At 56.3% G+C, this 20873-nt stretch overlaps 1 protein-coding gene across 6 annotated transcripts in view; it reads left to right on the forward strand.

The window, feature by feature from the left end:
- Positions 1-20873, forward strand: part of HSPG2 (heparan sulfate proteoglycan 2) — a 98893-nt gene that overhangs the window by 47393 nt on the left and 30627 nt on the right. For 3 of the 6 annotated variants that reach the window (XM_046000418.1, XM_046000454.1, XM_046000437.1), the window contains 26 exons: positions 766-929; positions 1432-1611; positions 1710-1906; positions 2013-2160; positions 2870-2997; positions 3467-3553; positions 3645-3703; positions 3882-3949; positions 5216-5377; positions 5496-5672; positions 5755-5934; positions 6055-6173; positions 6827-6938; positions 7112-7225; positions 7309-7436; positions 7785-7871; positions 8359-8408; positions 8731-8825; positions 9146-9286; positions 9712-9903; positions 15026-15118; positions 15431-15511; positions 15713-15943; positions 17552-17665; positions 20293-20420; positions 20516-20602. In XM_046000418.1, the coding sequence (XP_045856374.1) occupies positions 766-929; positions 1432-1611; positions 1710-1906; positions 2013-2160; positions 2870-2997; positions 3467-3553; positions 3645-3703; positions 3882-3949; positions 5216-5377; positions 5496-5672; positions 5755-5934; positions 6055-6173; positions 6827-6938; positions 7112-7225; positions 7309-7436; positions 7785-7871; positions 8359-8408; positions 8731-8825; positions 9146-9286; positions 9712-9903; positions 15026-15118; positions 15431-15511; positions 15713-15943; positions 17552-17665; positions 20293-20420; positions 20516-20602 (3322 nt within the window). The remainder of the gene's footprint in view (positions 1-765; positions 930-1431; positions 1612-1709; positions 1907-2012; positions 2161-2869; positions 2998-3466; positions 3554-3644; positions 3704-3881; positions 3950-5215; positions 5378-5495; positions 5673-5754; positions 5935-6054; positions 6174-6826; positions 6939-7111; positions 7226-7308; positions 7437-7784; positions 7872-8358; positions 8409-8730; positions 8826-9145; positions 9287-9711; positions 9904-15025; positions 15119-15430; positions 15512-15712; positions 15944-17551; positions 17666-20292; positions 20421-20515; positions 20603-20873) is intronic. The other 3 variants (XM_046000434.1, XM_046000445.1, XM_046000426.1) reach the window with 2 other exon arrangements.

Genomic DNA, 20873 nt, shown 5'->3' on the forward strand with positions numbered 1-20873 from the left:
AGTATAAGACATGTCCATCCTCACAAACATTTTCCTGGAAGGTTAGTACTGCCCTAGAGATCTGGAAGCGTGCTGTAGAGAGAATTCGTGTGTGTGTGTGTGTGTGTGTGTGCATGTGTTGGGGCCCGGGGGGGTGTGTTAGGCTAGCTGACCCATCATACTGACAACAGCCATAAACAGCTGTCTGTGAACACTTATCTTGTGCTACGCTTGTTTTAAGCATTTCCTATCAATTTGTTCATTTTATCTTCCTAATAAACTTCTGAAACAAACCAGTATTACTTCCATTTTACAGATGGAAACTGAGGCCTCTCATCAGACTCACACATCTGGAGGGTGGTAGACCCGGGACTTGGCATCTGTTCTTCAGCCCTGGGTCGCTCTCTACTGCCCCCTGAGGGCCGTTCCTACCCAGCCAGTCCGTGGAGAGGTCCTCAAAAGGAAGGCCCTGAGAAGTCCCGCTACAAAGAATCCCCTTGGCCTTTTTTTGACCCTGGGTTCCCAAATGGTTCCCAGCCATCATTCTTCAGCATTGACTTTGCCCAGAGCATGCTTTGGGAAATGCTGCTCCATAACCGTAGGGAAGAAAAAAAAAACTGGTTTTTTTTTTTATGTGTGTTTTCGACTTGAGGGAAGACACTAAAGTTCTCTTTAAGTCAGATTTCTCCCAGAACTTTCCCATCTCTCTGGATAACCACCTTTCAAGGTGGGTGTCTCTGGCAGGCATGCACTGTGGCCCTCACCCCTCCGTCTTGCTGTCAACAGGCGTGAACGTGACCATGCCTGCGCAGCCCGGCATGCCACCCCTCTCCTCCACGCAGCTGCAGATCGACCCTGCTCTGCAGGAGTTCCAGCTGGTCGACCTGTCCCGACGCTTCCTGGTGCATGACTCTTTCTGGACTCTGCCCGAGCAGTTCCTGGGCAATAAGGTGAGGGACCAGCTTCGGCTGCTCCAGGCAGGAGAAAGGCCAAGCCGCCCTCCCATGCCCATAACCTGCCTGGGTGTTCTGCTCCCTCTGAAGCTGGTGGGCGGCAAGACAGACTCCACTCTGGGGGAAAGATGGGCACTGGCTTATTCATTCAGAGTAGGGTGTCTGTCCACCATGCTCAGGTTGGAAGGAATGCTGACTCAGCCTTTAAAAAGGTGCTCCTGGACCATTCCCCCACACCTGAGACAGAGTCAGTGTCCCTCCTCTGGCCTCCCTGGGCAACTTTTGTTCTACCACTCACATCGGACCGAGTACCCTCAAGGCAGAGCCAAGTCCCACCCATCTCCGCTTCCCTGTGCCCAGCTCTGTGCCAGGTGTACAGTGAGCACCAGGCACACAGAGGGAGGAGGAAGGGCCAAGTGGACCCAGAGCAGGCATCAGGTCACACAACCCCCCCACCCCAGCTGGCTTCCCTGCCCTTGAGCTGCCCTGTCTTGACCAGGTGGACTCCTACGGGGGCTCCCTGCGCTACAAGGTACGCTACGAGCTGGCCCGTGGCATGCTGGAGCCAGTGCAACGGCCAGACGTGGTCCTCGTGGGCGCCGGATATCGCCTCCTCTCCCGAGGGCACGTGCCCACCCAGCCCGGCACTCTGAACCAGCGCCAGGTTCAGTTCTCCGAGGTGCGTGGTGCCTGAGCTTTCAGGACCCGGGGGGAAAGCGCTACAGGCTGGGCAGGTGCTAACGTGGGCTGCCTCCACACACCTTTGTTCGTGTCCAGGAGCACTGGGTCCACGAGTCCGGCCGGCCCGTGCAGCGGGCCGAGATGATGCAGGTGCTACAGAGCCTGGAGGCCGTGCTCATCCAGACGGTGTACAACGCCAAGATGGCCAGCGTGGGACTGAGTGACATTGCCATGGACACCACTGTCACCCACACCACCAGCCACGGCCGGGCCTACAGTGTAGAGGAGTGCAGGTGCCTGACTTGGCAGGGCTCGGAACCACAGAGTCCCAGCGAAGATAGGGAGAAACAGCAGAGCCTCATGGTTCCTGTAACCACTGTCTTCATCCTGCCCCCACAGATGCCCCATCGGCTATTCCGGCTTATCCTGCGAGAGCTGTGATGCCCACTTTACCCGGGTGCCTGGCGGGCCCTATCTGGGCACCTGCTCGGGCTGCAACTGTAATGGGCACGCCAGCGCTTGTGACCCTGTGTATGGCCACTGCCTGGTGAGTAGTGTCCGTTGGCATTTGGACACTGGCTAGAGGCTGGGGACACAGACAGGGTGGGAGGCCCAGGCTAAAATCTCTTTGTGCCCACCAGCTCAGCATGAGCCTCTAGAGTGACTGCCATGGCTGCCAGATAAACTATCATGATCTCCGGATGCATTAACAGAGATATTAACATCCAGATAAGGGAGGTGAATGTTCTACTCTCTTCCACCTTGGTCAGAACAGTCCTGGAAAGTACTATGTTAAGGATGGTCCTTAGCAAGACAGCACTAAGGGGGAAAAGCCTGGAAATTCTATGTATTTCTAAAGAATAGTGGAGGGGGCTGGGATTATGGAGCTGACAGAAGACAAGGCTCAAGCAGAGAAAGCTACCATCTTCAAATTCCCCAAGAGCTGCATAGGGTAAGAAGAAACAGATTCCAGAGGGCTGAAATGGCCATCAGGTTAGAAGAAGGAGGCGGGTTTAGGTTCATATAAAGCAGGCCTTTAGAACCTTCTGTGGAACAGGCTGCCCACCCGAGGTGACGAATTCCCCATCAGGATGCAGCTGGCTGCTCTCCTGTCTGCTGGGCGGTGGAGTAATCCCAGCATGCTGGAGGAGGCTGGGCCAGCCTCAAAGGGCCACGCTCAGAATCCAGTGTGGCCCTAAGCTGGGGTGGAAGGCGTGCTCTGCAGGACCTGAACCACCCCTTGCCCTTCCTCCCAGAACTGCCAGCACAACACAGAGGGTCCGCAGTGCAACAAGTGCAAGGCTGGCTTCTTTGGGGACGCCACGAAGGCCACCGCCACTGCCTGCCGGCCCTGTCCTTGCCCATACATTGACGCCTCCCGCAGGTCAGAGCTGGCATGGGGCAGTGATCCTGGGGGGAGGGGCAGTACAGCAGGCTGGGCAGGGAGGTGGGAGGCCTGGGTTCAAATCCTAACTTGGTCACTAAATTGTCCCGTGCCCCTTGGCCTTTCTGGGCCTCAGCTTCCTTCCCCATATAGTGGACCCATCTGTCTTTCTAGTGTGGCTACGAGGCTGCAGATCAAGACTAGGTGGGCAGGGGCTTGGTCAGTAAAGCATGCGACTTGATCTCAGGGTTGTAAGTTCAAGGCCAAGGTTGGGTGTAGAGAGGACTTAAAATTTTTTTTAAAATCTTAAAAAAAATAAAAAGGACAGGTGGGCAAAGAGAAGAGACGGCACCATGTCTTGTGGCATACTGTGCCTTGTGGACAAAAATCATTTCCCAGGGTGGGAGTGTAAACCCTGGCCTGGCCCATCACGGCAGCCCTGCCCCATCCTGCTACTCGATACCCACAGATTCTCAGATACCTGCTTCCTGGACACAGATGGCCAAGCCACATGCGATGCGTGTGCCCCAGGCTACATAGGCCGCCGCTGTGAGAGGTGAGGGAAAGCCGGCGGGCACCGGGGCAAGCAGGCTGTATCGGGTGGGGGACACAGAAGCGCCACTAATGACTCTCCCTCTTTCCACCAGCTGTGCCCCGGGATATGAGGGCAACCCTATCCAGCCTGGCGGGAAGTGCAGGCTCAGCAGTGAGTATCCCAGCCGCCATCCCCTGGCCCCTCCCCAGGCTGCCCACTGGGCCCCAGTCCAGGAGCCCAGCCCCAGCCCCGTGATCCTTGGGGAGCCATCCCATTCTGCCACCTGTCTGGCCATACTGGGTCTATCCCATTCCTGCCTGCCTCGCCAACACGCACTTTGTGCTTCCAGACCAGCAGATCGTGCGCTGTGACGAGCGAGGCAGCATGGGGACCTCTGGGGAGGCCTGTCGCTGTAAGGTACGTGTGCCCTCCCCTCCCCCACCCCAGGGGCCTCTGGCGGGCACACATCTGGGAGAGGGAGGAAGGAGGCTCCACCTTCTCCATAGCTCCTTGGCCAGAAGCTACTGAGCCTGGCTGGCTAGTCTTCCCCTCCTGAGAGGTGGTCTGGCACCAGGAGGGGGCCTAGGCTGGGGAGTCAGGTAGCCTGGGCTGAAGTCCCAGATCCTTTGCCAGTCATTGTTCTTGTGACTGCTCTGTGTTGTCCCTTCGCTTTCATGTTCTCACGCTGACGTGACCGTTCGGGTATTAGCATCCCCAATTTACAGATGAGCAACGGAGGCTCCAAGGAGGGACATCACTTACATTAAGAGTGGGAGAATCTGGGGCACCTGGGTGGCTCAGTGGGTTAAATCCTCCGCCTTTGGCTCAGGTCATGATCCCAGAGTCCTGGGATCGAGCCCCACGTCGGGTTCTCTGCTCGGCGGGGAGCCTGCTTCCCCCCCTCTCTCTGTCTGCCTCTCTGCCTACTTGTGATCTCTCTCTGTCAAATAAATAAATAAAATCTTTAAAAAAAAAAAAAGAGTGGGAGAATCTGGTGTCAGTGAGAAAAAGGAACTGGACCAAAGCACTCCTGATCTTTTTTTTTTTTTAAGATTTTACTAATTTATTTAACAGAGAGAGGCAGCGATAGAGGGAATACAAGCAGGGGGAGTGGGAGAGGGAGAAGCAGGCTTCCCACTGAGCAGGGAGCCCGATGTGGGACTCCATCCCAGGACCCTGAGATCATGACCTGAGCCGAAGGCAGAGGCTTAACCCACTGAGCCACCCAGGTGCCCCAAAGCACTCCTGATCTTAGATCCCTGAGTGGATTAGCAAGCCAAGGGACCTGGTGTAAATCATTTTCCATCCCTGCCTCCATTTTCTCATGTGAAGCACAGAGGTATCAATTTACTTCTCAAGGGGCTCAGAAGAATTAAATGAGTTAATGGTCGAACAGGAACCAGCACAGTGCCTGAAACACTCCATAAACAGTAGCAGTAACTTCTAACCAAATGGCTGTATTTCAAATCTACATGCGTTTGTGAGTCCCCTACCAGCCAAAGTGAAAAGGGGGAAAAGGTTGGTGGCTTCAGCTGCCCTTAATTGGGAATCACTATTCACATGGTGGCAGCCCCGCCTACAGGTGCTCTTTCTGTGACTTTCCTGACCTTGGGTCCCCACCTGGAAGGGCAGGCAGATGAAGCCAGAAGCTCCAGGCAGCCCCTCCCGTGGGCTGTCCTGCAGCTCCCAGCTCTGTGCCTGCAGAACAACGTGGTGGGACGTCTGTGCAACGAGTGTGTGGCTGGCTCTTTCCACCTGAATTCCCGCAACCCCGACGGCTGCCTCAAGTGCTTCTGCATGGGCGTCAGTCGCCAGTGTACCAGCTCTTCCTGGAGCCGTGCCCAGGTACCTGTGCGGGCGGGTGGGGAAACGGCAGGGATGGGGGAGTGGCCCTGTGCCCAGGGTGGGCCACGTGCCCAGCCCAGCCCCCAGCCCCCATGCCAGCCTCCTCTCCCCCTCCCAGGTACACGGGGCTTCTGAGGAGCCCGGGCAGTTCAGCCTGACCAATGCCGCGGGCACGCACACCACCAGCGAGGGCATCTCCTCACCCGCACCTGGGGAGCTGGTCTTCTCCTCCTTCCACAGCCTCCTGGCCGGACCCTACTTCTGGAGCCTCCCCTCACGCTTTCGTGGGGACAAGGTGAGCAGGGGGGCTGGGGAAGAGCAATGGCGGGGCCGGACTGTGGGGCCTCCGCTGAGCACCTGTCTACCCTGTGTCCCAGGTGACCTCCTATGGAGGGGAGCTGCGCTTCACAGTGACCCAGAGGCCCCAGCCTGGCTCCACGCCCCTGCACGGGCAGCCCCTGGTTGTCCTGCAGGGCAACGGCATTGTCTTGGAGCATCACACTTCCCAGGAGCCCAGCCCTGGCCTGCCCAGCACCTTCACAGTGCACTTCCGGGAGGTGAGCCCCACTACCTGCAGCCTGGGGGTGGGGAGGCACAGGGCCCAGCCTCTCTCACTCAGGGGTGTCCGTAGCCCAGGGTGTCAGCGCTTGACCGCATACGTGTCCTCTCCTTGGCAGCAAGCATGGCAAAGGCCTGACGGGCAGCCGGCCACACGGGAGCACCTGCTGATGGCGCTGGCGGGCATCGACGCTTTCCTGATCCAGGCGTCCTTCAGCCAGCGGCCAGCTGAGAGCAGGTGTCTGGGGCCAGGGCAGGAGGCCACAGGGGCTTGGGGCAGGGGTTCTGGTCTCCGCGGCATGGTGCGGTGTGGCCAGATTGCCAGCTCTCCCACATGCAGGGTGTGGGGCCTTTTTGTGCCTCACTTTCCACGTCTGTAAAATGGAGATCACGGGGTTGGTCCAAGGTCGGGTTCCCTAGAAGCAAAGCCTGAGATGGGGGATTGGGGAGTACATGATTACGGTGAGAACGTGGGAAGGAGGAGAGGGAAGGCCGGCCGGCCGAAGGAAGGGGAAGTGGCCAGGCAAGGAAGTGGTTTCAGATGAAGACTAGTCACAGACTCACCCCACAGGAGCTCTGCAGAGTCATTCTGCAGAGGGAGAGGGGCTTCTGTGCTCTAGGTCAGGCTCTCCTTGGTCACCCCGGGAGAGCAGGGTGGTATGTTCTGTCTGGGAAAGGAAGGCTCATTCTCTGGAGGGAGTGGCAGGTCTAAGTCATTTACCACAGCCTTGCAGCAGCCAGGGGATGGACACCCAGTTGGAGAGCCAGACAGGGCCTCAACAACATCACAGTGGGCCTGTGAGGAGAATTAATGACGTAATCACCCGCAGAACTCCAGGGAGGGCCGGCGTGGAAGGTGTGCTCATTTTTGGTGGGTCTTGTCATTCCCAGGGTCTCTGGTATCAGCATGGATGTGGCTGTGCCTGAGGACACTGGTCAGGGCCCTGCACTGGAGGTGGAACAGTGCTCCTGCCCACCCGGGTACCGTGGCCCATCCTGCCAGGTGAGCCCCAGGCCCCACCCACCTGTCTACCACCTCCTTGGTGCTTCCAGGCTCCTCCCCCTTTAGCTCTCCCGTCCTCCCCAGGCCCCAACCAGCCCCACCATCCCGTGGGCACGGCCCTAAATGGGCCGGACCAGGAGGGCCCGACTACTGCCCAATCTTCTTGCTCCCAGGACTGTGACACGGGCTACACACGCATGCCCAGTGGACTCTACCTGGGCACCTGTGAACGTTGCAGCTGCCATGGCCATACCGAGGTCTGTGAGCCTGAAACAGGTGTCTGCCAGGTGAGTCCCGCCCCCCTTCCTTCCTGCCCAGGGATCAGTGGCCTCCAGGGGCCCAGGCTCAACCCACACTCTGCCCCCTCCAGGGCTGCCAACACCACACAGAGGGCCCTCAGTGTGAGCAGTGCCAGGCTGGATACTATGGAGATGCCCAGCGGGGGACGCCACAGGACTGCCAGCCGTGCCCATGCCATGGAGCCCCTGCTGGTGGCCAGTGCGTCCTGGACCTGCCCTTTCCTGAAATACCCCCTCCCATCCCCTTCCAGACTCCCTTCTTTCCAGGCCTTTCTGAGAGACAGCAGTGAAATTCTGGCCTTGCCATCGCCTCACTGTGTCGCTTTGTACAAGTGACACTTCCCTCTCTGGGTCTCCATTTTCCCATCTGTGAAATGGAGATGATAAGACACTGCTTCTTGGCCATGAGTATGAGAACTGAATGAGGGCTTGGAGTACGGTGCCTGGCAACTCACTCACTTGCCCACTCTTCCTCTCCCTTCTCCCCTGGTCCTAAAGGAAGGGCTGCTGACCTTCTAACTAGAAATTTGCCCCCCTACACCATCAGGGCTACTCATACTTGCTTTCTGGACACCGACGGCCACCCCACCTGTGATGCATGCTCCCCAGGCCACAGCGGGCGTCACTGTGAGAGGTGAGGCAGGTGGTGGGCAGCATGGGGAGTGTGCAGGAGGACCTGCCCCAGAGGCCTTCCACTCTCCCCTTACGCAGGTCCCCAGAAGACAGTCAGCTCTCCTCCCTGAGAGCCTGAATCCTCAGAGATCTAGGCCTGTGGTTCACCTCCAACCACCAGGACCCCCTGGTCCTTCAGGGTCCCAGCGAGGTCAGGGACTCTCCAGAGAACCCCTCATTCTTGCTAAAGGTCCTGGATTCAAGGCCCGATCATGCTCGCTTACTGGTTCTGTGGCCTCAGGACTGTCCCTGCTCTTCTCGCACCTGACTCCCTATCTGTAAAATGGACAAGTTAGGCTGATTGGTTCCTTCCTACACTGAGGCCTGGTTCCAGTGTGAGTCTGATACAGGGCCCCCAGCACAGTCCTGGGCTCATAGCAGGCTCGCCAGGATTCTGTGGTTCTGCCCTCCCGGATCTGCCCTCCCATCATCTAATGCTTTCTCCTTAGGTGTGCCCCAGGTTACTATGGCAACCCCAGCCAGGGCCAGCCATGCCAAAGTGAGTAGCCTTGGGGAGGTTTTTGGGGTCGGGCTACCCTGTCTCCCCCAGGGGTGGAGCTAGGTTAGAAATTTAATTCTTCAACCTGTGGTAAGTGACTTTACCTTTCTGAGCCTCAGCTTCTTTACCTATAAAATGGGTATAGTAAAAAACTCATGCACTCCAGAGGGCTGCTATGAATGGGTGTAATGCCTACACAGGGTAGGTGTTCAGAAACAAACACTCCCTCTCCTAATGAGGAGTTCGATGCCCAGAGGGCAGTGGAAGTGAGGGTGCTTGGAGGCGGGTTTGGGGTTCCAGCTGTGGCTTCCCTCCACCTTAGGAGATGGCCAACTGCCAGAGCCCATCGGCTGTGGCTGTGACCCCGAGGGCAGCAAAAGCAGCCAGTGTGACGCAGCTGGCCAGTGCCAATGCAAGGTTAGTCCAGACCCCTGCTCTCTAGGAGGCCGTGCACCACAGCCCTTGGGGGTTGCCCTGGCATTCCCTCTCACCGTACCCTTGGGGCTGTCCCTGAGACACCCACCCCCACCTTTCCCCAGAGGCCCCATCGCTGCCCCACAGCATGGGCCCGGTGGGAAATCAGGCAGCAGCCCACGGGAGTCGGGCCTAGGCCTGGGGGCTGCTGGGACTCCCCCAGAACTGCGGGACGTGACCGGGAGGCTGACCTCAAAGGCTACCAGAGGTGAAAGAGCTGCCCTCTGAGCCCCCCATGCCCACCCTCCCGTCCGTCCTCCCAGGCTCAGGTGGAAGGCCACACATGCAGTCACTGCCGGCCCCACCACTTCTTCCTGAGCGCCAGCAACCCGGACGGCTGCCTGCCCTGCTTCTGCATGGGCGTCACCCAGCAGTGCGCCAGCTCCTCCTATGTCCGCCACCTGGTAAGTGCGCCTGCGCGTGTGCGTGTGCATGCGCGTGCGTGTGCGCATGCGCCGCACTTTGGCCCCCCCCCCCCGCCCCCCCCAGCCCTCCGGGGGGCCGGTCGGAAAGCTGGCCCCCTGGCGTTCTCTCTGCTTGTAAGGACACCCATCTCCAGGCCCCCACTATGGCCCCTGTAAGCACGGATCCCAGCGACCCTCGACCCGACCCTCATACCCTTCCTGGGACCCCTTTATCGCTTGTGTCATCACTGAACCCCGTGCCCCTTTCTTCTCCCCCGTAGCCTCCCCATTCCCCCGTCACTTCTGTCTTCGCCCCGCTCTCAGCAATGCCCCCATGACCCACCCTGATGCCTTCCCCGACCCTCCCCCACCAAGGTGACGGCCCCAAGCACAGGGCTGACACCCCGTCTTCTCTCTGCTGCCAGATCTCCACCCGCTTTGCCCCTGGGGACTTCCAAGGCTTTGCCCTGGTGAACCCCCAGCGGAACAGCCGCCTGACAGGAGGCTTCACCGTGGAACCTGTGCCCGAAGGCACCCAGCTGTCCTTTGGCAACTTCGCCCAGCTCGGCCATGAGTCCTTCTACTGGCAGCTGCCAGAGGCCTACCAAGGAGACAAGGTGTGATGTACAGTGAGGCCTGGCAGGCCCTCCCCGGCCGCGGGTTCTGAGCCAGGCCCTAGGGAGCCCCGAGGTCAGCCGGGATGCCAACGCAAGCTGATCTCAGAGCAGGCGTTGGCCACATTGGGATTCAATGCCTTTGCAGTCAGAGTCCTCAGTCTAAACCCAGCTCTCCCGCTGACTGGTTGATTACCTTTCAATTAACCTCAGCTCCAGGGCGGCTGGGAGAATGGGAGTTCGTGCCCTGCCCATGAGGAGTACCCTCCTGTTGATGATTATTAGCTTTCAGGCAATACATAGGTCCTGGGCAAGGCCTTGGAAATACAGGGACAGATGAGACAGCACAAGTTCAATACCATGCATTTGTTCCCTCCACCTTCCCTCATCTAGGCTTTTGGTTCTGTGCTTACTGGGTGCTTGGTGGTGGTCTTAACTCTGATGATAGTTCCTGTTTCTTGAGCTCTCATGGGCACTGTTCTAAGAGCTCGTACGTGTTGTAAATCACCACTCCTATCCCCTGTCCTGGGAGGAAATGAAGGGGACACCCAGAAGGTGGCAGGGCTGGCCTTCAGAGCCAGGTCAGAGGCTGCTCTTAGATACTCCACTGGCCAGAAATAAGGTGTGGTTTGGTGATGATGGTGGTGAAGGGAGGGGTGGGGGAGGCGCATCCAAGGAGCAGACTCCAGAGCAGCCGCGTCCGAATGTGTTCCTCGAGCAGTCCGTGCCATCCAGTGGCAACCAGAAAAAGATGGTCTGGGTACAGGAGGCCCTTGCTGGCCAAGGTCAGCAGTCAAGCAGACGTGTCCCCTCTCCCAGGATCCCAGGGAGGTCAGGGACACAGGAGGGGCAATTCCCAAGCTGCGCTGTCCTTCTTCCTGGGACAAACCCACTTATCCCAGCCTCCCAAAGGCTGACCTTCTAGTCCCTTCTCCCTCTCTGGTTCCTCCCCTCCTGGCTTCCCGACTTCCCTGTGTGCGTCTCTCTTGCCCTGGCCTGGAGTTCACACATCTCTCTCTCTCTCTGACTCCTTCTCTTGGCATTTCCCTGCACCCCGCAGAGGGAGGCATATTTTGCACAGATGCGCTGGGCTCATCAGGTAGGCCCGTGATCTGAGTGGTGTGAAATGGATGTGACACAGTCATGGTATTCTTGGACACTCTCAGTCCTGCATGGGGGAATGCCCAGGCCCAAGGAGATGTGGGTCTGCATGAAGCCAGGCAGTGCCCGATGGCCCCACAGTCAGGGCACCAGTGTGCCCCAGCCCTGTGGTACCAGGAGTTAGAGCTGGGATGGTGTGTGCCCCAACCACTGGGTGGTCAGGTCCTAGCTCCTGCTGTCTGTGTCCAGAGTGGTGGCCGTGATGGCAGGAAAACTAACTCGATGCTAAACCACGTGACTATACCCAGCCCACCAGGTTACCCTAGCACTACCTCCCCAGCAACCTCCGTTAACGCTCTGAGTGCATGTGCCCCTTCGGTAGCCTAGCGTTACCCTCTGTGTGCCAGCCTGGAGGGGGGATGTGTGTCGTCTTCCCCAGTGTGGGCCTTTCTGGCTACTGTATCCATGGGGAGAGGACTCTCCCTGGGGCTCCGACACTGGGACCCTGGGAGGTCTGAGCTGGCTTGTGCCCCCCCACCCCCCATCAGAACCGCACATCCCTCTCAGAGGAGCAGTTGCGGACAGCTGTGACAGTTGGCAGGACCATGGGGCCCCCAGAGGGCAGGGGCCGGGCTCAGGCCCGGGCCCAGCGGCTATCACAGGTAACTTAGGGCCTGGCTGGGACAGGCTGTGTCTGGGGCCCCATGCAGACCAGAGAGTATAGTTTAAGCAAGAGCCTTGAGCTGAGGCCCTGGCCTTCCTGAGCCATTTGCCCCCAACCCAGACCCCAGCCTAATGCCCAGTCCCCTCCAGTGTTGCCCTCGGGAAACATTCCAGAGCTGTGAATGGCGTGGGCTGCCACCACGGACATGGATGGTAAGTGAGGCCCACGGAGCAGCCTCCCCAGACACAGAGGCCCCTTGGGAGCTGGACAGAGCCACAGCCTGTCTCTTGCCAGGAGGTATCTTCTGTGTGGGCTTCTCCCCACAGTCACCTGGGCCTCCCGGGGATACCCCCCCCCCCCCGGGCTCATGAGGAGCAAGAGGACATCAAGAACAAGGACCAGAAGGCCAGACCCTTCTGAACAGTTAGCTCAGAAGTAGTAGGTGGCTCAGTGGGCCTGGGGCGGCCTGATGGGAAGCAAGTCATCATGGTGTCCTTTCTGTCCCTCTCTGCTCCTTTCCTCTGTCCTCCCTCTCCTGGTCCCCCAGGTGGATGAGGCCCAGAGGCGGATGGATGCAGAGATCTGGCAGCTCCTTTCCAGCTTTGCTGCCCACCCCCAGCCCCCCGCCCGGGGCCTCTTGCCCCATGCCCAGCCTGCAGCTGCTCTGCAAGCAGCCCCACTTTCTTCCTCCTCCTCCTCCTCCTCCTCCTCCTCCTCCTCCTCAGCTTCTGGGCCCTCCTCGGCAGGCTCTCAGGTATGTGCCAAGGCACCCTCCAAGAGGCCCGCACCCACCGTGTTTTCTAGACTGCAGTTGCTGCTGAACCAGCGTCACCAATTCTGCCGTGTCTGCCTACTACCTGGACTATTATATACTTCAAATTTCCATTTATTTTATTTTTTAAGTAATTTCTATACCCAGCGTGGGGCTCAAACCCACGACCCCAAAATCAAGAGTCTCCTGCTCCACTGACTAAGCCAGCCAGGGGTCCCTCAGATTTATTTCCCTTTAAATCACTGACATACCACCTCCTTTGTGCTAGTCACATACATTTTCCAATACACAATACCCATGAAATTTTTAAAAGTCTTCTGGTGTGCCATATAAGTCATCGTGGGGTCCCCAAGAGGCACACAGCAGACACGAGGACCACCAGTCCAACCATGCTCAGTGACAGCAGTTGAAGTGGTATCTGGGTCCAGAGATGGGGAGCAAGTTGTCCCAAGAGCAGGGCCAGAACTTGAGCTCTGGGCCGGGGGCTTCTATCCCTCTGCCCCCCGCCCCTGGGGCCTCCCTCAAGGGTATGTGTGTGCGTGCATGCCTGTGTACGTGTCCCTACCAGGACTCTAACTGTGCTCTCATCATCCCCCCACCTCACCCCAACCCCCTCAGCTCTCACCACCTGTCCTTCTGTCCTAGTTCTCTCTCTCCTATGAAGGCTTCTCTCTGCTTCCTGGGAATCTCTATTATTGGCAGCTGCCCCAAGCCTTCCTGGGGAACAAGGTAACAAGGAGTAACAAGGAGTTGGGGGGTAGCAGGGTATCATCGAATCCCAAAATATTTGAGAGCGCTTTGTCAAAGCTCTTTATGATACAGATGGGTAGACCAAAGCTCAGAAAGGGGAAGGGACTTGCCTGGGGTCTGACACCTGTATCCAGATCCCTGACCTGGCCCTTGGCTCTGCATTCATTCCTTCAGGGAGCGTTAATTTAGCACCTCCTGTGCACTGTGTTACGTATGGACAAGAGATGACCCTGGCCTCCCACGGTGTAGTGTTTGTCTCATAGTCATTCCTGTCGTCATCAACACTGTCAATATCATTGCTATTACCATTGGCAATAGTGTTAGGATTGACATCAACTCTGGCCTGTTCCAAACACAAGAGTGCCTCTTAAGAATACAAATAATGTGTAATAAAGTATTTGGAGAAGCAGATAGGACAGTGTGGTCCAGAGGGTATGAGAAGAAAGATGGGCTAAAGCCAAGGGTAGAGCCAGGAGTCCTGAGAAGCTGGCAAGTGCTCTGCGGGCACTCTGCTCCAGGCAGAGTTTTGTACAGCCTGTATTACTTCGTCTTCATGCTGCCCTTCAAGCTTCTTTTTACTGCCGTTTCCATTGGGAGGGAAGCAGGGCTCAGAGAGGTTAAGTGAGTTGTCCAGGGCTGTGCAGCCAGGACAGCTGGACGTGGAACTCTGGTCTCACACTTGAGAGTCTGCTCCCTGAGCCACCTTCCTGCACACTGCTGGCAGCTGGGTCCTGGATGTGGTGATGAACTTGCCGGCATCCAAGCAAGCTGGAAACTAGTTGTTCCACTGTTAACCAGTTATACCTCACTCGGAATATGTAGAGAACATCCACAGGACTGAGGTAGCTCATACCACGCCTGGCATGTAGTCAGTAGGCATTTAATAAATGCTCACCAACTGCCTGAACACACAAATGAACACAAAGGCGAGGACCGACACACTGGTGTTGATCTGAATTTCTGCCCTAGTGGCAGACGAGAGAAAGTTCTGGGGTAGAGCCAGGGCCTCAGCGGCTCCCGTGAAAGCCCCTAGCAGGAAGCCTAAGGATTCTTCCAGTTATGAATAACAGAAAACCCAAGTCCAGCTGGCTTGTATGTGACAGAGAATCTATTGGCTCTTATAACTAAAAAATCCAAGGATGTTGGCATCAGGCATGGCTGGGTCCAGGGGCTGCTTAGGACTTTCATTTCGAGTGGCATCATTCTCTGGCTTCCAGTCTGACTAGTAAAGGGAGTATCTCTGTTCCAGTTGAAAGAGCAGAAGTGCCAGGTTTTCATGTCCACCCCATTGGAGGGGAAGGAAGGTGGTGGAACAGGCCCCTTGACCAGACCTGGCTCACGTCTGCCCTCAAACCACATGGGCATTCTGTAGGACAGAGCTTCCTTTAAAGGAAACCAGGGCTACAGTTTGCAAAAAGCTGGGAAGTGGATTCTCAGCAGACAAAACCCACCTGCCTGAGAGACAAGACCTCGGAAGGCTCACCCTCAACCCTACCCACATGGCTGGGAACTTTTGAACCTTCTGTGGCCTGCTCATGATGGTCACTCTCAGTACCCCTGTCTACTTTATGGAAGTTTCTTCAAATGGAAAGGGGATTGAAACTTGTTGGCTGAGTCATCAAGGCTGCTCAGGGGCCCCGCCAGCAGGTCCAAGACTGAAAGAACTGAGGGATGTCCTGTCTTCTAAGTAACCAGATGCCTCTGGTTGAATGGAGGGGCCTCTGGTTGAATGGAGGGGACAGGACCTGTGCAAAACTGCCTTGAGAGGCTCCGCCTCTGGCTGTTAGGGCCACTGAAGGCAGGATCAGGCTCTGACTACAGGGCTTGCCTCTCTGCAGGTGGCGGCTTATGGCGGAAAGCTGCGATACACCCTTTCCTATACAGCCGGAGGGCAGGGTAGCCCACTGTCTGACCCTGACATCCAGATCACGGTGAGCACATGGACTCCAGCCGGGCGGGCACCCTCTGTCCTTTCAGCCCAGCACTCTGCCAGCCTGGCACGAGCTGGGGGGCTCTGGCCCATTTCCTCTCACCCTCACCATCTGGTTAGGCACTACCCTGGCAGAGGCCCAGCTGCTGGGAGAAGGGGGCAGTGAGCACATACCTGATTCCTTTGGGCACATGAGCTTGGGAAATCAGAGAGCTGGGAGGCTTGTGTTGTGGAGAGGCTGGGACTGGCAGAGGACCCCTCTGTCCCTGAGAGCCCCTTGGTTCCCCTCCTAATCCTGCTGCTATCTCCCCAGGGCAACAACATCATGCTGGTGGCTTCCCAGCCAGCTCTGCAAGGCTCCGAGAGGAAGAGCTTTGAGATCACTCTCCGAGAGGTGAGGGTCACCCAACCACATCCTGGCTGACCCTCCCCTACCGCTCACCCTGCTTTGGAGCCCGGCTCTGATGCCAGCTACCCCCGCCTATCCCCAGCCAGTGCCTGGAGGCCAGGGGTTCAGGTAGGGGGCGCTGCGGGACTAGCCCACAAAGTCCAACACCCCTCACCCACTCTTGCTGTTGTCCCCCCCACCCCCCAGGAATTCTGGCGCAGGCCTGACGGGCAGCCAGCCACGCGGGAACATCTCCTGATGGCATTGGCCGACCTGGATGAGCTCCTGGTCCGGGCCACATTCTCCTCAATGCCACTGGCAGCCAGCATCAGCTCTGTCAGCCTGGAGGTGGCCCAGCCCGGGCCCTCAGCAGGACCCCGCGCCCTGGAGGTGGAGGAATGCCGCTGTCCCCCGGGCTACGTTGGTTTATCCTGCCAAGTGAGTGTGGCCAGCCCGGGCGCCTGCTCTAGTCCAGCTGGGTCAGCAAGCTGGCCAACTGGCATTTCCGTGGCCTGTGATGCCGCCATAACGGTCATGTCCTGCGCGGTGTCTCTTTTATTCTTCTGGACACCCCCGAGAGATGTGGAATTTTCCCCTTTGAACAGATTCTTTTTGAATAGAGGCTCTGAAGGGTGAGTGGCTTACCCAAGGGCTTCCAGCTACACTCGGCCAAGGCTAAGACCCAGCTCTTGCTCCCAGGGTGCACCCCAGAGGCAGGGAGACAGTACCAGATACAAATTACCCTTGGCCAAAGCAGAGCATAGACAAGCCTCAAGGAGGTAAACAGTGTGGAGCTGGGTAGGGATATGGGCAGGAGGGTGCACGTAGCAGAAGCTCAGAAGGAGGAATGTATGGGGATGTAGGCTACAATGCAGAAGGGACCCTCCTCCCCCCAGAAAGCGGGGGGTTGGGGGGTTGGGGCCACTTCCTTAGGTCCAGAACAAGGCTCTGTTCAGTAGGGAATGCCAAGCTGTGAAGGGAGTGCTATGATCTGTGCTGGGCCTCAGGAAAATTCCTCTGGCCTGGCGAATGACCCCAGTGGAGTCCTATTTAGAGGGAGGGCAGGGGGGTGGGTGGAACAGAGGCCTGTCAGTTGCAGAGAACCCAAGAGCATCCCCATGCTTTGGGTGGAGACCATGCGGCGACTGGTCCACGCTGGATGAGTGAGCTTGGAACGGAGGAGGGAGATGAGGGAGGGGCGCGGGCAGAGCTGCAGTGTCAGGTGGGCGGCCCAGAGGTCAAGTGTGGGACCAGCCAGCACCCGGACTCGGGAACTCCCCGATGGAGAGTACACGTCTCCTCCGTTTCACATCTGTGCACCTTTGCTGTGGCCACAAGAACTTTCAAATTCAAATATACGATCTTCATATCCTTTGAAGTGAGAAAATTTAACACATTTTGAAGGAGAAGCCCTGGGGAGAGCAGCAGAATCAGCAGCGAAGCAACACAGATTTCTAAACATCCCTTTGAAATGGTTGGAGAGGGAGGGCCTGGAGGGGTTTCAAAGGAGGGGTGATGAATAGAAATTCTTTGTTTTCAGAACCCATGATTACTCACTTAGAATGGGTAAAAACATCCGCGATCGCATGCGTGCTGCCTCTTTCACTTTGTTTACTGAGCGTAAAGGTGAAGGTAAAGACCTCCAAGGGCTCATTCCGAATCTGGGCCTCCAGAACCTTGTTTTCATCAGAGAATTAAGTTTTTCAGGAGAAACCCGGCCAGAATTTTCAGGAACCAAAAGGGCACATGGATATGTGTTCTCCGTTAAGGGTGAACTGGGACGTCAGTAACTCCCCGAATGGAGGTGCCAGGCAGGATGGGGACAGACACAGTCCCAGCTTCTGAGTGTTGAGAAAGTGAACACAAGGAGAGGGCGCGAGGTTCCAGAGAGAGGATGCTGTCGGGTAGGGGAGCTGGGCCCGGGATTTCCCAGTCTAGAACCAATGGGAGTCGAGACTGGAGAGCCACAGGAGGGAGAGGATTCCGGTCTGTAGGCTCCGGATGGGACCACAATGGAGATAGAGACCAGCCCTCCTCTCTCCCCAGGACTGTGCCCCGGGCTACACGCGCACTGGCAGTGGGCTCTACCTTGGCCACTGTGAGCTGTGTGAGTGCAACGGCCACTCAGACCTGTGCCACCCAGAGACGGGGGCCTGCTCGGTAAGCCATACCAGGGGCAGGGATCAGTTTGTCTGGGCCTGGGTGGGGCACAGGGCCTGCCTGGGAGGCAGGGAGGGGCAAGCTTGGGCAAGTAGGCCTTGAACCCCCAGTCTATGGGGGGTGGGGGTGCCCAGAAGAGGGAATAACATTTTCTCTATAAAGAAACCTTTGCGGGGCACCTGGGGGGCTCAGCAGGTTAAAGCCTCTGCTTTCAGCTCAGGTCATGGTCTCAGGATCCTGGGATAGAGCCCCGCATCAGGCTCTCTGCTCAGCGGGGAGCCTGCTTCCTCCTCTCTCTCTCTGCCTGCCTCTCTGACTACTTGGAATCTCTGTCTGTCAAATAAATAAATAAAATCTTAAAACAACAACAACAACAAAAACCTTTGCTTCCTGCTCTGTCCTCTCACTAGAGTGACACTTGTTCTCTGTGGAAGCATCAGGCTACAGAGACAAGCCAAAAAGAAAGTAAAAATGCCCTATAATCCTACCACCTGGAGGTAATCACTGTCCGCATTAGTGTGGGTAGAACTTTTTATTCTTTTTCTGGGCAGATATTTACACATACCAATGTGTCTTTTGTTTTACAAGTAAACATAGCTTCATTGTGTTTGATGATCAGCTTTTTTGCTTCCAAGTTCATGAACGTCTTTCCAGATCATTAAACTGTTACTTGTCTGGGAACTTTTCGGGAGGGCGGGTGTGTGTATGTGTCTGTGTCTGTGTATCTGTGTGTCTTTCCAGATCATTAAACTGTTACTTGTCTGGGAACTTTTCAGGGTGGTGTGTGTGTCTGTGTCTGTGTATCTGTGTGTCTGTCTGTGTCTGTGTGTAGACCCCCCCCCCACCAGGGTCAAGGACTGGGTGTTTGACAGACCCCCGGCTAAACGCAGAGCAAGCAGCAGGCTCTGTTAATAAAACAAACATGAATCTCATTGGAGAACATAAAACCCACACATATTTTTATGAAGAAGCGTGAATTACAAAGCTCTGCCCCACCTACCCAGGTGTATACCTTTACGTTTCTCTGACGTCACAGGTGTTTGGGTAGAAGAATGTAAAGTGCAATCAAGGGAGTCTCCTTCTCCCTCTGCTCCTCCCCCTGCTCCTTTTTCTCTCTCTTGTTCACTCTCACTCACTCAGTCTCTCAAGTAAAGAAAATCTTTTTTTATTATATATATTTTTTATTATCGGGACGGTAGACAAACCGTAAGAGACTCTTAATCTCATGAAACAAACTGAGGGTTGCTGGGGGGCGGAGGGTAGGAATAGGGTGGCTGCGTTATGGACACTGGGGAGGGTATGTGCTATGGTGAGTGCTGAGAAGTGTGTAAGACTGATGATTCACAGACCTGTACCCCTGGGGCTAATAATACATTATATGTTAATAATATTAATAATAGGGGCGCCTGGGTGGCTCAGCGGGTTAAAGCCTCTGCCTTCAGCTCAGGTCATGATCCCAGGGTCCTGGGATCGAGCCCCGCATCGGGCTCTCTGCTCAGCGGGGAGCATGCTTCCTCCTCTCTCTCTTTCTGCCTGCCTCTCTGCCTACTTGTGATCTCTATCTGTCAAATAAATAAATCTTTAAAAAATAATAATAATATTAATAATAAAATCTTTTTTAAAAATTATTTATTTATTTATTTGACGGAGAGAGAGAGCACAAGCAGGGGGAGCAGCAGAGGGAGAGGGAGAAGCAGGTTCCTCACTGAGCAGGGAGCCCGATGTGGGACTGGATCCCAGGACCCCAGGATCATGACCTGAGCAGACACTTAACTGACTGAGCCACCCAGGTCCCCCAATAAAGAAGATCTTTTAAGAAAAAAAAGTACAATCAACATCATCCTTTTAAAAAAAATTTGTATTGGAGCGCCTGGGTGGTTCAGTCAGTTGAATGCTCACCTCTTGGTTTCAGCTCAGATCATGATCTCGGGGTCATGGGAGCAAGCCCTGTGTTGGGCTCCATGCTCGGTGTGGGAGCCTACTTGGGATTCTCTGTCTCCCTGCCCCCTGCCCCTCTCATTACTCACATAGGCTCATGTGCATACACACTCTCTCTCTCAAATAAATAAATCTTTAAAAAATTTTTTTGATTATATTTTTAATTTAAGTTCCAATATAGTGAACCTACAGTGATATATTGACATCATCCTTTTGGATAGCTGTGGGGGTGGATGTTCATTTTCATCTGTCCAGTTCCCTGTTCACTTTTGTTTCTGGCATTTGGCCGTTCTAAACCCCACTGAGGGGTACACCTGCAGTGACAGCTTGCTGCCATTCTACAATTATTGCTGTAAGATAGGCTCACAAATGGGGCGCCTGGGTGGCTCAGTGGGTTAAGCAGCTGTCTTCAGCTCGGATCATGATCCCAGGGTCCTAGGATCAAGCCCCACGTTGGGCTCCCTGCTCAGCGGGAAGCCTGCTTCTCCCCTGCCAGAAGCTCCCCCTGCTTATGCTTGCTCTCTGTCTCTCTCCCTTGCTCTCTCTGTGTCAAATAAATAAGTAAAATCTTTAAAAAACAAAACAAAACCTCACAAACACGGCACTTCCAAACCCGGGAATTATGAAATTGTGCAGTTTTTGGTAAACGTTGCCGACCGGTGAGCGGCCGACGCTCTTGTGCCTTGTAGCAGTGCCGACACCACGCCGCCGGGGAGTTCTGCGAGCTGTGTGCACCTGGCTACTACGGAGACGCCACGGCTGGGACACCGGAGGACTGCCAGCCCTGCGCCTGCCCGCTCGCCAACCCTGAGAACATGTGGGTGCCCTCCTGGGGCGGGGGGGGGTGAATGCAGAGGATGTGGGGTGGAGAGTGGGCGTCCCGGGGCCTGACCTCTGCCTCCTCTGTCGCAGGTTCTCCCGTACCTGTGAGAGCCTGGGGGCTGGTGGGTATCGCTGCACGGCCTGCGAACCTGGCTACACAGGCCAGTACTGTGAGCAGTAAGTTTGCAAACAGGATGAATGGAGGAGTGGCGGAGTGGGGGGCGGGCAGTCTATAGTAGACTCCTAGGGGAGAGCCCCGGATGCTGTGGCTCTGGCATGTCCCTGCCGGGATCACATCTCTCCCCTGCCCAAAGCCCTTCCAGGAGTCCCCATTGTCCTAGGGCCACGCCCAAGCTCCTGCCAGTTTTGACCCCCAAACCTACTGTAGGTGGGCTTAACCTCTTGACTTCTTGATGTTCAGAGCTTTCCACGTGCTGTTCCCTCTACC

The sequence above is a fragment of the Meles meles genome, chromosome 1, assembly GCF_922984935.1.
Source record: "Meles meles chromosome 1, mMelMel3.1 paternal haplotype, whole genome shotgun sequence".
NCBI lineage: Eukaryota > Metazoa > Chordata > Mammalia > Carnivora > Mustelidae > Meles > Meles meles.